The sequence below is a fragment of the Pollicipes pollicipes genome, unplaced genomic scaffold, assembly GCF_011947565.3.
Source record: "Pollicipes pollicipes isolate AB1234 unplaced genomic scaffold, Ppol_2.1 Scaffold_4295;HRSCAF=5057_pilon_pilon_pilon, whole genome shotgun sequence".
In the NCBI taxonomy this organism is placed as follows: Eukaryota; Metazoa; Arthropoda; class Thecostraca; order Pollicipedomorpha; family Pollicipedidae; genus Pollicipes; species Pollicipes pollicipes.
This window is the reverse complement of record NW_023596461.1, coordinates 31,223,532-31,235,599: the sequence shown is the minus strand read 5'-3', so window position 1 is coordinate 31,235,599 and position 12,068 is coordinate 31,223,532. Positions and strand designations below refer to the sequence as shown.

The 12,068-nt window shown below is 51.5% G+C and overlaps 1 protein-coding gene and 1 long non-coding RNA gene across 5 annotated transcripts; one reads left to right on the top strand and one right to left on the bottom strand.

Moving 5' to 3' along the window:
- Window positions 1-797: 797 nt before the first annotated feature.
- On the bottom strand, window positions 798-4,063 carry LOC119096241 (uncharacterized). Its single transcript, XR_005094038.1, has 5 exons — window positions 3,998-4,063; window positions 3,297-3,404; window positions 2,515-2,861; window positions 1,647-1,701; window positions 798-814 (listed from the first exon to the last, which is right to left on the bottom strand). It is a non-coding gene; the product is annotated as an uncharacterized LOC119096241 (long non-coding RNA).
- A 1,426-nt stretch (window positions 4,064-5,489) lies between these two features.
- On the top strand, window positions 5,490-11,972 carry LOC119096239 (MOB-like protein phocein). 4 transcript variants are annotated; one of them, XM_037219047.1, is made up of 6 exons: window positions 5,490-5,576; window positions 8,186-8,275; window positions 8,583-8,746; window positions 10,024-10,233; window positions 10,606-10,717; window positions 11,167-11,966. In XM_037219047.1, the coding sequence occupies exons 2-6, from the start codon at window positions 8,225-8,227 to the stop codon at window positions 11,287-11,289; spliced, it is 660 nt and encodes a 219-aa protein (XP_037074942.1). In that variant the 5' UTR covers window positions 5,490-5,576; window positions 8,186-8,224; the 3' UTR covers window positions 11,290-11,966. The 4 variants fall into 4 exon arrangements, with proteins under 4 accessions (XP_037074942.1, XP_037074943.1, XP_037074944.1 ...); XM_037219048.1 differs by having other exon boundaries at window positions 5,492-5,531; window positions 11,167-11,967; XM_037219049.1 differs by lacking the exon at window positions 5,490-5,576 and adding an exon at window positions 5,664-5,815 and having other exon boundaries at window positions 11,167-11,967.
- Window positions 11,973-12,068: the final 96 nt, after the last annotated feature.

The window sequence follows — 12,068 nt, the reverse complement described above, 5'->3', positions numbered from 1 at the left end:
AGTGTACCGATACGACCGGGCTGTGGTAACGCAGCTGGCCGTTGCCCTCAAGCGCTGCTGCAAAAGCACTGAGCGTGTGGCTGTCGAGCATTTTCTGTCCAGCATTTGATCTGCGTCTTTCATGAAATTAACATAGCCGGTCGCGTGGCACGCGTGACGCTCATCAGCGCTGTCGGCCGGGCCGTCACGGCGCCACCACGGCAGGCAGCGAGCCTCGCGGACCGCTGCCGGCGTCTCCGCCCGGCCAGCCCCACACGCAGCGTCGCGTCGGGTCACGTCACGTCACGGTACGTCACGGCACGGCACAGCACGTCCACCACCACAATCACCGGCGAAGTGCCGCGCACAACGGCGATCCAACCGCCGCGCTCGAACGCGCTCCCCGGGGAGTCCACCTCCCGACGGCCTGGGTCCGAACAGACGGTCCGCCCGGGTCTGGCGCTGGGCCGATCGCGCCGGCGCGTGGACAGAGCGCCGTGGCAGCTTTTCGGCTCCGAGCGACTCGATTTGCCGGATCCCCGGCCCGAAGGTCGGCGTGAGGCGAGCCGCACCGAGCATCCACCGACGGATCGACGCTGGCCGACGCTGGCCGGCGCTGTCCCGGCGTGGGTTCGAACGCACCGCACGCGTCACACCGCCCCATGCCCGCCGTTGAAGGTCGGCGGAGGCGGGCACATTGGGACATCTCCGGGATATACAAGTGAGGCGAGGACAGGCAGTCGCGCGCGCGGCCGCGGCGCGCTGCTGCTTACCGCTGGCGACGGTCGGCCGGCCGCGCTCTCCGCCTCCGGAGTGTGGCCGCGCCCGCCCCGGCCTGGGGACACAGCGGTGCGTGTCACGCGTCACGTCACGAGCGCCCGGCCACAGAGCAGGCGCCGCTCTCGCGCAGCCGGACTCGAGTGCATCGCCGCTCAGCGCACACCATTCCTGGCGCTCCTGGGAGCTGAGCAAGCGCTCCTGTCTCTCCGGCCCCGGCGGCAACCTCACGCTAAAGAACTGGGGTCGTTGCACGTTCTGCGCGTTCTGGTTACATCTACTTCCTCTAGCTGCTCAGAAACCCACAGGGCCTCATCCTTCGTGCCATCAACTTTTGCTGCGCCTAGTGTCCCTTGGTTATCTACGGGGCGCATAGTCCTCTGCCTGCTTGCCGTCTATGTCAAATTAGTTCCCTGTCGGCTGCTCGGTCTGCCAAGACCCAGGCAACACATGGACCTGTTGGCCCTCCTTCCACGCCCCAAAGCTAAGAATGACTGGCTCGTCAAGCTTCGGGAAAGCCGCAGACGGGCTTTCCAGCGTGCCATCAGCACGGGTACCTGCGCTTGATGGGCGCCTAGTCTGCAAGGGAAGCGGGCAGTCTATACAAGACAGGGCGACGCACGGCCTGACATGAAATGAGGGAGTCAGTCGACTCCGCGACGTAAGCTGGACGCAGCTCCACAACCTGACAAACAAGGTACTGATGACTGGTACCCCGGGCCCTGGTGCGCGCGGCGCATGTCTTCCTCCACAGCGGCGTGGTGACTGCCCACCTAATCACCTGACAGAAATTGTTTAGCTTGACTGACTGGTAAGGGACATGACAGCCAGCTGGTATGGCAGCCGAGCTGGAGGCAGAACCTTACTATATCATCAGAGATATGACATACCTTGCATCTGTGAATGGGAGCCTGGAGAGCCAACATCCAGAGTCGCCGAATTTGTCTGCAACGAGAGGAAACTGATAAACTTCCACATTAAGTGCCTTGACATGATTCTAAAGCATTTTAACACATGGCAGTGCTTTCTGAAACGACACCTGCGCTACACAGCCCGCTCCGCTCACAAGCCACTGCGTCGAAAACATCCCATTTGTAAAAATTGTAAGCACCTGTTATGAACCGCACTCAGTCGGCAATGTCTGAATATTGCAAATGACAACTGAAATCACCAACAAGCATCAAACTGCGAGTTACCCCTCAGTATCCAGCCGTCCGCTTCGGATCACACAGGACGCAGCATCGCCTTCTACACACCCCATGCCACACCACGTGCCAAGAACACATCCCATGTACATACCATCGCCGAACAGTGTTAACAACGCTCGGTTATCATGTCGTCCCTCCTCCCACACCCACCCCAAAACATGGCCACATGCTTTAATAGCCGGAGACTGCCGTACACAGCCGTCCCTCATGGCAACATGCCTTACAGACCACGGGTCCACCCTGACCCCAGGCACGGCAGCTGGGCCGGGACGGGGTCTCGCCGAGGTTACGCTGACACTGCGCGAGGCCGGGACGGGGTCTCGCCGAGGTTATACTGACACTGCGCGAGGCCGGCAGGGGTCTCGCCGAGGTTATACTGACACTGCGCGAGGCCGGCAGGGGCCTCGCCGAGGTTATACTGACACTGCGCGAGGCCGGCAGGGGCCTCGCCGAGGTTATACTGACACTGCGCGAGGCCGGGACGGGGTCTCGCCGAGGTTATACTGACACTGCGCGAGGCCGGCAGGGGTCTCGCCGGGGTTATACTGACACTGCGCGAGGCCGGCTGGGGCTGCAGCTTGCGGTGGAGCACCAGCGTGGCCGGAGAGCGGGCGGCGGCCGTGGACACGCCGGCGACGAGCCGTATGCTGGCGGCAGTTCCCGGCGCCGTCACGACCGGCTGGCTCACAGCGGCCGACACGCGGATGACGGGCCCGGCTGCGGACGGCGTGCTCGCGGCAGCAGGCTGAGCGGCCGGAGCGGAGGTGAAGGTGGTAGGCTGGGCTCCAGTGCTGGGGGCGTGGACGACAGCTCGCACCACTGCTGGGAGTGATGACTGGCCAGTGGTCTTGCCTTTGGTAGGTGTGACTTGCAGCACCCGTACCATTTGGTGGATGCCTGGAGGCAGAATGTGAGTGGTGTGATACATTGCCCACACAGGTGATTTCTGAAGGGGGACTAAGGTGTCTGTGGTGATCTAAAACTTCACACAAATGTGAATGACAAAATGAGCATTTTTAAGACATGATGAAACTTCTGTGAGACAACATACAGAAATAAGAACAGCATTTAAGAAGCAAATGATGCAGCATACCAGTGGACAAGCAAAAAGTTAACTATACCATCAGGATTACTCTACCTCTTTCTCATGTATGCCTTGGTCAAATATGGTCAAGTTCTTTCACAAAAGAATGCCATTCAAATAATGCCTGTGATTACCTGAGCACATCCAACCAGGGCTGCTCTAAACATTTAAACAGCATCTACAAGTGGAATTTCTCCCATCTGGTATGTTCTACTGCACCATCACCTGACATACAATTGCCTGCTTACCATTTGTGTTTTGGATCCAAACAGTGCCAAATTCCTGCTTACTAGCACCCTCCTTCGTAGATGCATTTTGTCTGTGCATTATCTCATTGGCACATCAAGCCCCAGGACCTGAAAAAGGTAGGAAGACAGTACAACACAATGGTGGTCCAACAGTGCAATGCAATGCAGCTCAACACTGTCAAAGCAAAGATAGCACACACTGCCAACTGATGGGACAATTAGACAATCATGGCAGATGTCAACACATGTTAGCACTACAAATAATCTGCAAGAATAATACAAGACAACATGAGCAAAACACCAAGACACAAGGTTAAGTCATGAGTTGTGGTGGGGGCATAGACAGTAAAACATAACCAAATATGCCCACTAAAACATAACCAAAATGACTACTCTATAGGTTTTGTTCACTTTTTCAGAGTTGTAGGGCTGGAGTTAAATGTGTGCATATGGAGGGTGAGGGGCCGCATTCCCCAGATGCACAGAAAACTACAACTCTGCAAGTCTCGCAAGAAACAGCTCCCTCTCCATGACCGTAACACGCAGTCCGGAACTTTACAGCGGGTGGTTACCCCACAGGTATCTCAAGTTCTGCCCGGTTTGAATACTTTGAAAAAAGTTTCGCAAGGATGCTCCCATCAAGACAACAATTCCAGCTCAACTATTTGATTAAAGCATTAGTTGAATTCATTTTCACGCACCTGACCCCACTTCACCACTATAAACACCACACACAGCCGCGTCTCGGGATTGAATTGCCGTTGCCGCCACATTCCGTGCTGATACACTGTATTTTTGTCACAAATGAGCCAGTATTGTGGAAGTTAGAGCCAACTACCGTGAGTTGGTGCACTGCCAGAAGGCGCTCTTCAAAGTTCATCAACAATGCAATGCGCCAAAAATTACGCGCGCTTGTAGCAATATGAAGTGTCAAATAAGTTAAGAAGCCCCCCCTTGGCTGCACCCCAAGCCCCCCTCGAGGATAACTCTTGAAACAGTAAAAAATATGCTTTACGGTCACGGAGGCATCATGGGACTGTGACGATATGCAAGTAACCTTTCAAACCTTGGGCAATGTTCACGTCCCTCTAGATCTGATATGTCACCGGCTAAAATACCTAGATTGGCTACGCTGGCGGCCGGCCCTCACTGGCCTTGTCCGGTGCCTGGTAGCCTATTTTCGAATAAATATGCCAGCACCACCCGTTGGTCAACGACATGACAACATTTTGGCGACACAACAGGATACGGTAGGCGCCTCGCTCGGTTAGCGGCTCTGGTTGAACAACGTCTGTCAGGTCAACACATCCTCGATAATATTTGCAACGAAGCATTGCTGCGAGGAGAACGGTGTTTAGTACCGATTGGTGCTAAAAGTGGCTGAGTTTAGTACACATAGATACTAAGCAGAGCAGCCCGGTAACCGGAGGCTGAACAGAGGAAAAGAGGCTGTTAAAAACGTCCGTCAAGTTGGCACCACATTCACATTCAGATTCAAGTGCATTCATGCCTTATATATACAACACCTTAGCGGCCTTGGCATTTGAAAAGCTATAACTTTTCTGATACAGCGTACCGATCTAAAATTGTGTGTGTATCCTAATCACAAGTTTAATATATACCAGCACACCGACTTGGGAAAGAACTGAAGGAGTCCGCACTTTTTATTGTGATCTTTCATATTGCTATATCTCCGGTAATAGGGCGTACTGATCCAAGATTTTGTGCTCATTTCGCTCAGGAGATTAAACTGCATATGCGGATAAGATTTTAAGTCGCTATGAGAAATCCGCTGAATATCGAGTATGAAAGTGAGCCAAGTATGGTCAAATGCAATATGTACTGCACTCGCGACCTTGACATTAGAACAGCTACAAATTTTTTGACACGCGGTACCTGTCCAAGATTTTGTTGTTATCGTTATCAGGAGGTCAATATCTACGAGCATGCGGAGTTAAGAAAGAACTGAAGAAGTTCGCCTTTTTTATCGTGATCTTTCCTATTGATATATCTCCGTTAATAGGGCGTACCGGTCCGAGATTTTGTAGTCATTGTACTCAGGAGATTAAACTACATCTGTACACGAATTTTCAGGCAAATTTAAGGAGTACGCTGAATCTCGAATATGGACCTGAATCTGATGTGAATACGTTCGTCAAGAATGTGTTGCCAACTTGACGGAAATCAGTCACAGACCGACGTCCGCCGAGGGTCTGGTGTCGAATAGTAGTTACTGTAATTATCGTAGTTGGAAGATAGGATACGATAGAAAGGAATAAGGTCGGTTTTATGCGCCCAGTGCTTGTACAAACGGTTTTTGAATGTGTGGTGCTGGCATTTGTAGCGATCTCAGCGGGCAGGCTATTCCATCCGTTTACCACACACAAAATGTTTTACCTCAATGAAGGCATTTAAATGTTTACTTTTTGGGTTGAATCGGCGTTCTCGAGTACCACGCTCCCCATGTCTGGTGGGAACAATTCATCAGGGCTGATTCTCAGCTTGCCTGTGGATATCTGGTACACCATGAACATGTCTCATAATATCCGGCAGTACATGCCTGGTGGCTTGAGCACCTTAAGCCTGTCCTTATACTTTAGACAAACACACTGTGGACCAGCCTAGTTGCTCTTGATACTGCTTAAAGTATGTCCTGGTGTCCACAGTACATTAGTCTCCATCCAGCAGTCATATCGAAGTCAAGGCCTCACTGCAGACTTGGATGGCATAGGCACAGTTTTGACATCATCACAGAAAGGGACCAGGGTGCCAGCAGTGTAGTGGTTAACGCATCTGCATTAACCACTGCGTTGTGGGAAACCAGAGGTACAAGGTTTGATTCCCTGCAGCGCCGCCCTTCCTGCCATGGTGAGAGGCAGACGACGCCATATAGCCTCAGCAGCTGAGTGTGTCGTAAAGCCCCAATCACATGACACATGACACACAGAAAGGGACCACTTGATTATCCTTAATGCAATTGGCTTTTGCCACTGCAGTTGCCATATGAGTGATGAAAGTCAAGCTTTCAGTCCACCTAAATGCCCAGGTCCTCACCATCAGCTGCTTCGATGTCCTGTCCTTGTGCAGTGTCTCCTGTTGGCGGCTTTCTGACCTAAGATACTGTGTTATACACTTCGTGAAATAAGGAGTCACTACACATCTACCTACCGATCCAATTCTGTGACAGTGTGTTGCAGAGCATTTCTACCAGTGGTATTGCAGATCTTTTGAGAATCTTGGTGTTGAGGCCCAGTGAGGAACACTGGGATCTACTTCAGAACTTTTCCACAAGCTCCCAGCTTTTCAATAGGTTTCACTAGGAGCCTGCAATGTAGAACCCCAATGAAAAAATTTATGACCTTGCATGCAACTGCAGTTAAACTGGCAGGTCAGTAATTGCATGGCTTTGCCCTATCCTTTTTCTTGAAAAGTGAGATTACATATGCCTCCTTCTATAGGGCAAGAAAGGTTCCAAATTCCAGGGGCTTACCAAAAATGGTTGCGAGTAGCTTACCTAACATGAGTGTCAGCTCCTTCAAAATTATTGGCTGAAGGCCATCAGGACCTGGATCTAGTGCCTTACACGCATCTAGCCTGCTCAGCTTCTTGCTCACTGCCTCCTGCATGATATCAACTTCAGAAAGGAATCTGCTATTGAATGTTAGAGCTATAGGAGGTATGCTCAACAAATGTGTGGGACAAAAATGCTACTGAAATGCCAATTTAATGCCTGTGCCTACTCTGTTCCTGTTCTTGCCCTGGTGCTCTCTGCTCTGCTCAGGTTTTAGACTCTCTCCCTCTCTCTTTTGAATTGTGCAGGATCTGCTCAGCTATCTTCCCCACTTGCCATCACAAAGGTTTCCTTGGGAGCCTCTGAAGCCAGTACTTTGCTATCTTCCCATTTACCTTATTTAGCAGGACATATACATATGTATTTCCATTAGTTTTTAGTTTTTCTTAAGTTTTCTTTAGTCTTCTAGTTTATCTCTAGTTAAGTATCTAGTTTAGTTAGTATTTGGTATAGTGTATCCTGTCTCCTCTTGTCCTGAATAAGTTTGTGGTTGCTATATGCATGCTTTCTTTATTTTTTTTCTTTCCCAGAGGGTCAAATTTTTCCACTAAATGGGACACCTCTACACCTCATTCCAAATTTACCAGGCTATTTGTACCTCACAGTATCTATCAGATGTCCAACATCCAGACCCTGCAAAGCCTCTGCATTCACTTACAGTCTCCTTGATTAATATTTTCTGTGGGTACCCTTCCCTTGCATGTACTCTGCAACATGCAATGGTGAATTTCAAACATTGTTGATGGCTGCCTTCCAGCAGATAAGCACGCTCCAACTCTGATGATTCTCTCCCTTCACTGAAAACACTAGGTCTATTATGCTTATCTCACAGGCTGGCATGACATGGGTTGGTGAATTTACATGCTGTACCATGCAGACCCAGCCTTCACTCTGGAGAGGAACTTCCAGGTGTAGTGAGTAGCTGATGTTCTGGAGGTCCCTACATGCTGCTTGATTTTCCTGTGCTTAAAGTCACCTACCACCACCAAGTAACTGGGCCTCCTTGCCAGTGCTTCCTGTAGGACAGAGCATGTAGCTTCAGGTGGCTGGCATCCTTTTGAGCTGGGGCCCCATAAACTTGCCCCATTATCAGGCGATCATGTCCACACAGAGCTATCTTAACCCGAAGAGCACCCGTTGATGCATGAATCGGGCCAAAGACTGCTGCCCTTTCAAGTGTTTCAAGTGTTAAATTGGCATTCATTGCTTTTCTATTTTGCATGAGCCATTTAGCATTTCATGATAAAATGAATAAATAAAAATTGTGGACCCGAATGTTGGCAAGCTCTGACACCCTTGCTAACATTTTCATTTTCAGGCTAGCTCTATCCCTTTCATCGGACAGTTTTAGATAATCATGACGGAGGCTCCCATCATCAGAAGGAATCGTCCAGGAACAAAGAGATCGGTAGGTTACCCTCCATTTTTCCAAATGTTAGATGTTGTTACTGTGTGACAGAATAGAATGGACGAACCTGTTTAGTAAGCATTGGTTAAGCATGTTTGCTGTTATGAAATATGTTCCAGATCATTTAAATTGCATTTGATTTTGCAAGTGTTTATGGCACTGGGTAGATTTTTCGGTTGCATCCATTGATTTTAATGTTCCAGTGGATATTTTAATTTGAGAGCTTTTCCCAGTGTTCGTTTTCCCGGGTGATGAAAAAGTTGAAACCGTGCGCTGTGAGCTAACTTTGGGCTGGTGGGTGCGGCAGGACTTCTACGGCTGGCCGGACGAGCTGTTCGAGGAGATGGACAGCACGCTGGCGGTACAGCAGTTTATCCAGCAGACGGTGCGTAAGGATCCGTCCTGCGTGGAGACCATCCTGACGGCGCCCGAGCAGCAGGACGAGGGCGTCTGGAAGTACGAGCACCTCAGGTGAGGGATGCGCCCCACCGAACCTCGCCGCTGTAGGGTGGCCCGGCTCCGGGCCCGGGGCATGGACTGGTGTCTTGGAGATCCTGCGGAATCCTGTCCTAACCGTGATGGAAGCTTGGTGTCTCGAATATCCTGTGGAATCCTGTCCCGATCCTGATGGAAGCTTGGTGTCTCGAAGATCCTGCGGAATCCTGTCTTGATTCTAATGGAAGCTGGTCCCACTAACCATGCGTTGGTCATCTCCCGTGGGAATTATTGTGATGTTTTGTGGGTCCATCTGCAATACATACGACATACTTGTGTCCTGCAACTGTTCTGTCATTGCGTGAGTTTGGAAACTCATCATTTTTGGCATCTAGTTTTCATCATGTTTGCGATGGATATGTTGCATTACATGGTTGATAATCATGCACATGAGGAAGGCGAAGAAGGGACGGAATTTCGTGGGAAAAAATGGAAGGCATTGTATGTTGTTTTTCACCATAAAAATGAGATAGGTCCAAAAAAGTGGATCAAAGTGTTACAAGCCCAAAAATAGCAGAAAGTTAATTGATTTAGCTTTATCCGCACGAATGATGTTACAGACTGCGACGGTGCCACGGCGTGCTTTCTGCGAAATAGCTGAATATTGTTGTCCATGTGACAGATGGCAACACGAGGTCATTTCTGGCATCAGATACGTTTTTACCACTGTATGACCTAGCTATGGTGTTTTAACATGACGTCGTTACACATGTAGGACCGTGATTGATGATTCCCTCTCATATCGACATTGAAGGGAAATGGCTCGGCCTGAGGTCTGGATGGTAGCCTTGACCAGTTGTGTATTTTCACGAAAAGTGATGAATATTACCCGCATTGCAATGCTACAATTACCAAGGTAGCAAATTTCATGACCATTTCCATAGATCTTAGGGCGTTCTGACTTATTTGCAGCTGAAATAAATAAAAAAGCGGGAATATAAATCGTGCAGTTCTTTTAATTTAATTTGCCTAGTGCTGAGAACATGTTGGAGTCGTACTAGAACCTAGTAAAGGACTCGAGAACATCTCAGACATCCTGTTAACATTCACGTCAAACAATCCAGAAGTGCGCATGCGCACGCGCGTGGGGCTGCTGGCGGTGCGTTAGTGATACGCACGTCAGCGTAAGAACTGCCAGTTAATGGAAATCGGAAGGTTCATCATAGCAGTTGCGCTGCCCACTGCATGCTGCATCTAGCATGTGGCTGCGACCTGGCATTTCCCATGGAACCTTCTTGCCGTCGGTCTTGCAGGCAGTTCTGCATGGAGCTGAACGGGCTGGCGGTGAAGCTGCAGCTGGGCTGCCAGCCGGACACGTGCACCCAGATGACGGCCACCGAGCAGTGGATCTTCCTCTGCGCCGCGCACAAGACGCCCAAGGAGTGTTCGGCCATCGACTACACGCGCCACACGCTGGACGGCGCCGCTTGCCTGCTCAACAGCAACAAGTACTTCCCGAGCCGGTACGGTTTGACGGGTGCCCGGACGGCACCGGGCGGAACGGGATGCTGGGGAGGTGTCAACACTCTGCAGTCGGGGACGTTCGTGCTGCGAGTCCTGTGCTGAACCGCAATGGAGTGGTGCTTGCCGGCACGTCGGCGAAAGTTGCAGTGCCAATTCGTGGCGCCGTACGGTGGTGGTTCTCTGCGTATCGTTTCATGTTTTCTTCCCGCGACGCGATAGCCGGTGAACCCGCACCGCGCTAGGATGCTTTCGATGCTACGGGGCTTTCTGTGGACAGCTGGGCCGAGGCGCAGCGCACGCCTGTATCGCCTGCCGCGGACGCCTGGCGCGAGCCGGGCTGCGTCGGTTGATGAGTGTCGCGCCGTCGCCAGGGTGAGCATCCGCGAGTCGTCCGTCTCCAAGCTGGGCTCCGTGTGCCGGCGGGTGTACCGGATCTTCTCGCACGCCTACTTCCACCACCGACAGCTGTTTGACGAATTCGAGGTACGTTTGTTGATGTTCCGGTCCCCCTGGCGAATACGGCATAGTAGTGGGAGATGTGGTTGAAAAGAGGTCAGTGTAGGCGGCCGCCGGTGTTGTGCCCTGAATTGGTCGCGTTTTTGAGTTCGCTAGACTACCTCTAATCGATCGAATTGATAGCCAAAAGCAATGTCCGATCCAGCCGGCGCATCGACCATCTAAATTTTTTGACCTTTACAAGCTCACCTTTACAAGCTACAAGGTTTGCTGTCCTCGCGTCAAGCGAAGTCACCATACCGTCATCAGTGCCACGCGTGACGGCGGAATAAACAGCGAACTCCCAGCTTCACGAAGCTGCGGCAGCGGACCAGCCGTGGCACTGGTCCACGTTCCACCGAGCTGTGACCGCCACACCCGCCACCCTGCTTCGCGTGTGATGTGCTCACCGTGCGCGCGCGCCCCGCCTCCCACAGGCCGAGACCCACCTCTGCCGCCGGTTCACCACCTTCGTCACCAAGTACGGCCTGATGACCAAAGAGAACCTCAACGTACCCATCCTGGAGGAGGACGTACAGGGCGAGGAGTCTGAGGCCTAGGAGTGTCGTCGCGAGCGGCCGGCGGTGTGCGCGAGCGACGGACGCAGGCGCCGGCACCGTGGTGACGACCGCAGCACAGGCGGGCCGGGTTGGTGCGACTCACGCCCGTGGAACTACGCGCAGTGGACGCGGAATTCTGTTCCGGCGTGGACGTGCTGGGCCTCGTATTTTGCAGCCTGTAGAACTGCGCGCGCTCTACGCGGCCCGTGGGCATGTACCGCGTCTCCTATTTTGCAGACCGAAGCTTGTGCTTATGTTTTGTATGTGTTGAGTTACATGAAATTGTGTGGCTAAGGTGGCGATGGTGGAAAAGCCCGTGGCGAGGTGTGTGCAGTGATAACTGCAGTGGTTAGATGATAGTATATGCCTGCCAGTGGGAGATGCTTCGTACAGGTAGTCGATGGAACACCCTCTAGCAATGAACTGAATGTAAACGAATGCGTGAAAAACATGTCATATTTTGCGGCGCATTATGTGGATCCGTCGATACTTAAACAATGAAAAGATTAACTTAACTCTTGGGCGTTAGCGGTGAATTGCACATTGCTTTGACATTGTGACGCATTCGTGACGCTTTGTGAAGAACGCGTTTTAATTCTTCTTGCCAGACATGCACGTTGCTGTCATCTGTGCGAACCGGGCATGAATAAATGTACAGGAACCTCCAACATTTCAAAGACAATGTATGGAGCTGCATCCAACACTCAAAAATCACATGGGCGCTCGCGCGAACACGAGCACAACGCAGCACTCCTGAGACAGACTCGTGGACCAGCGGT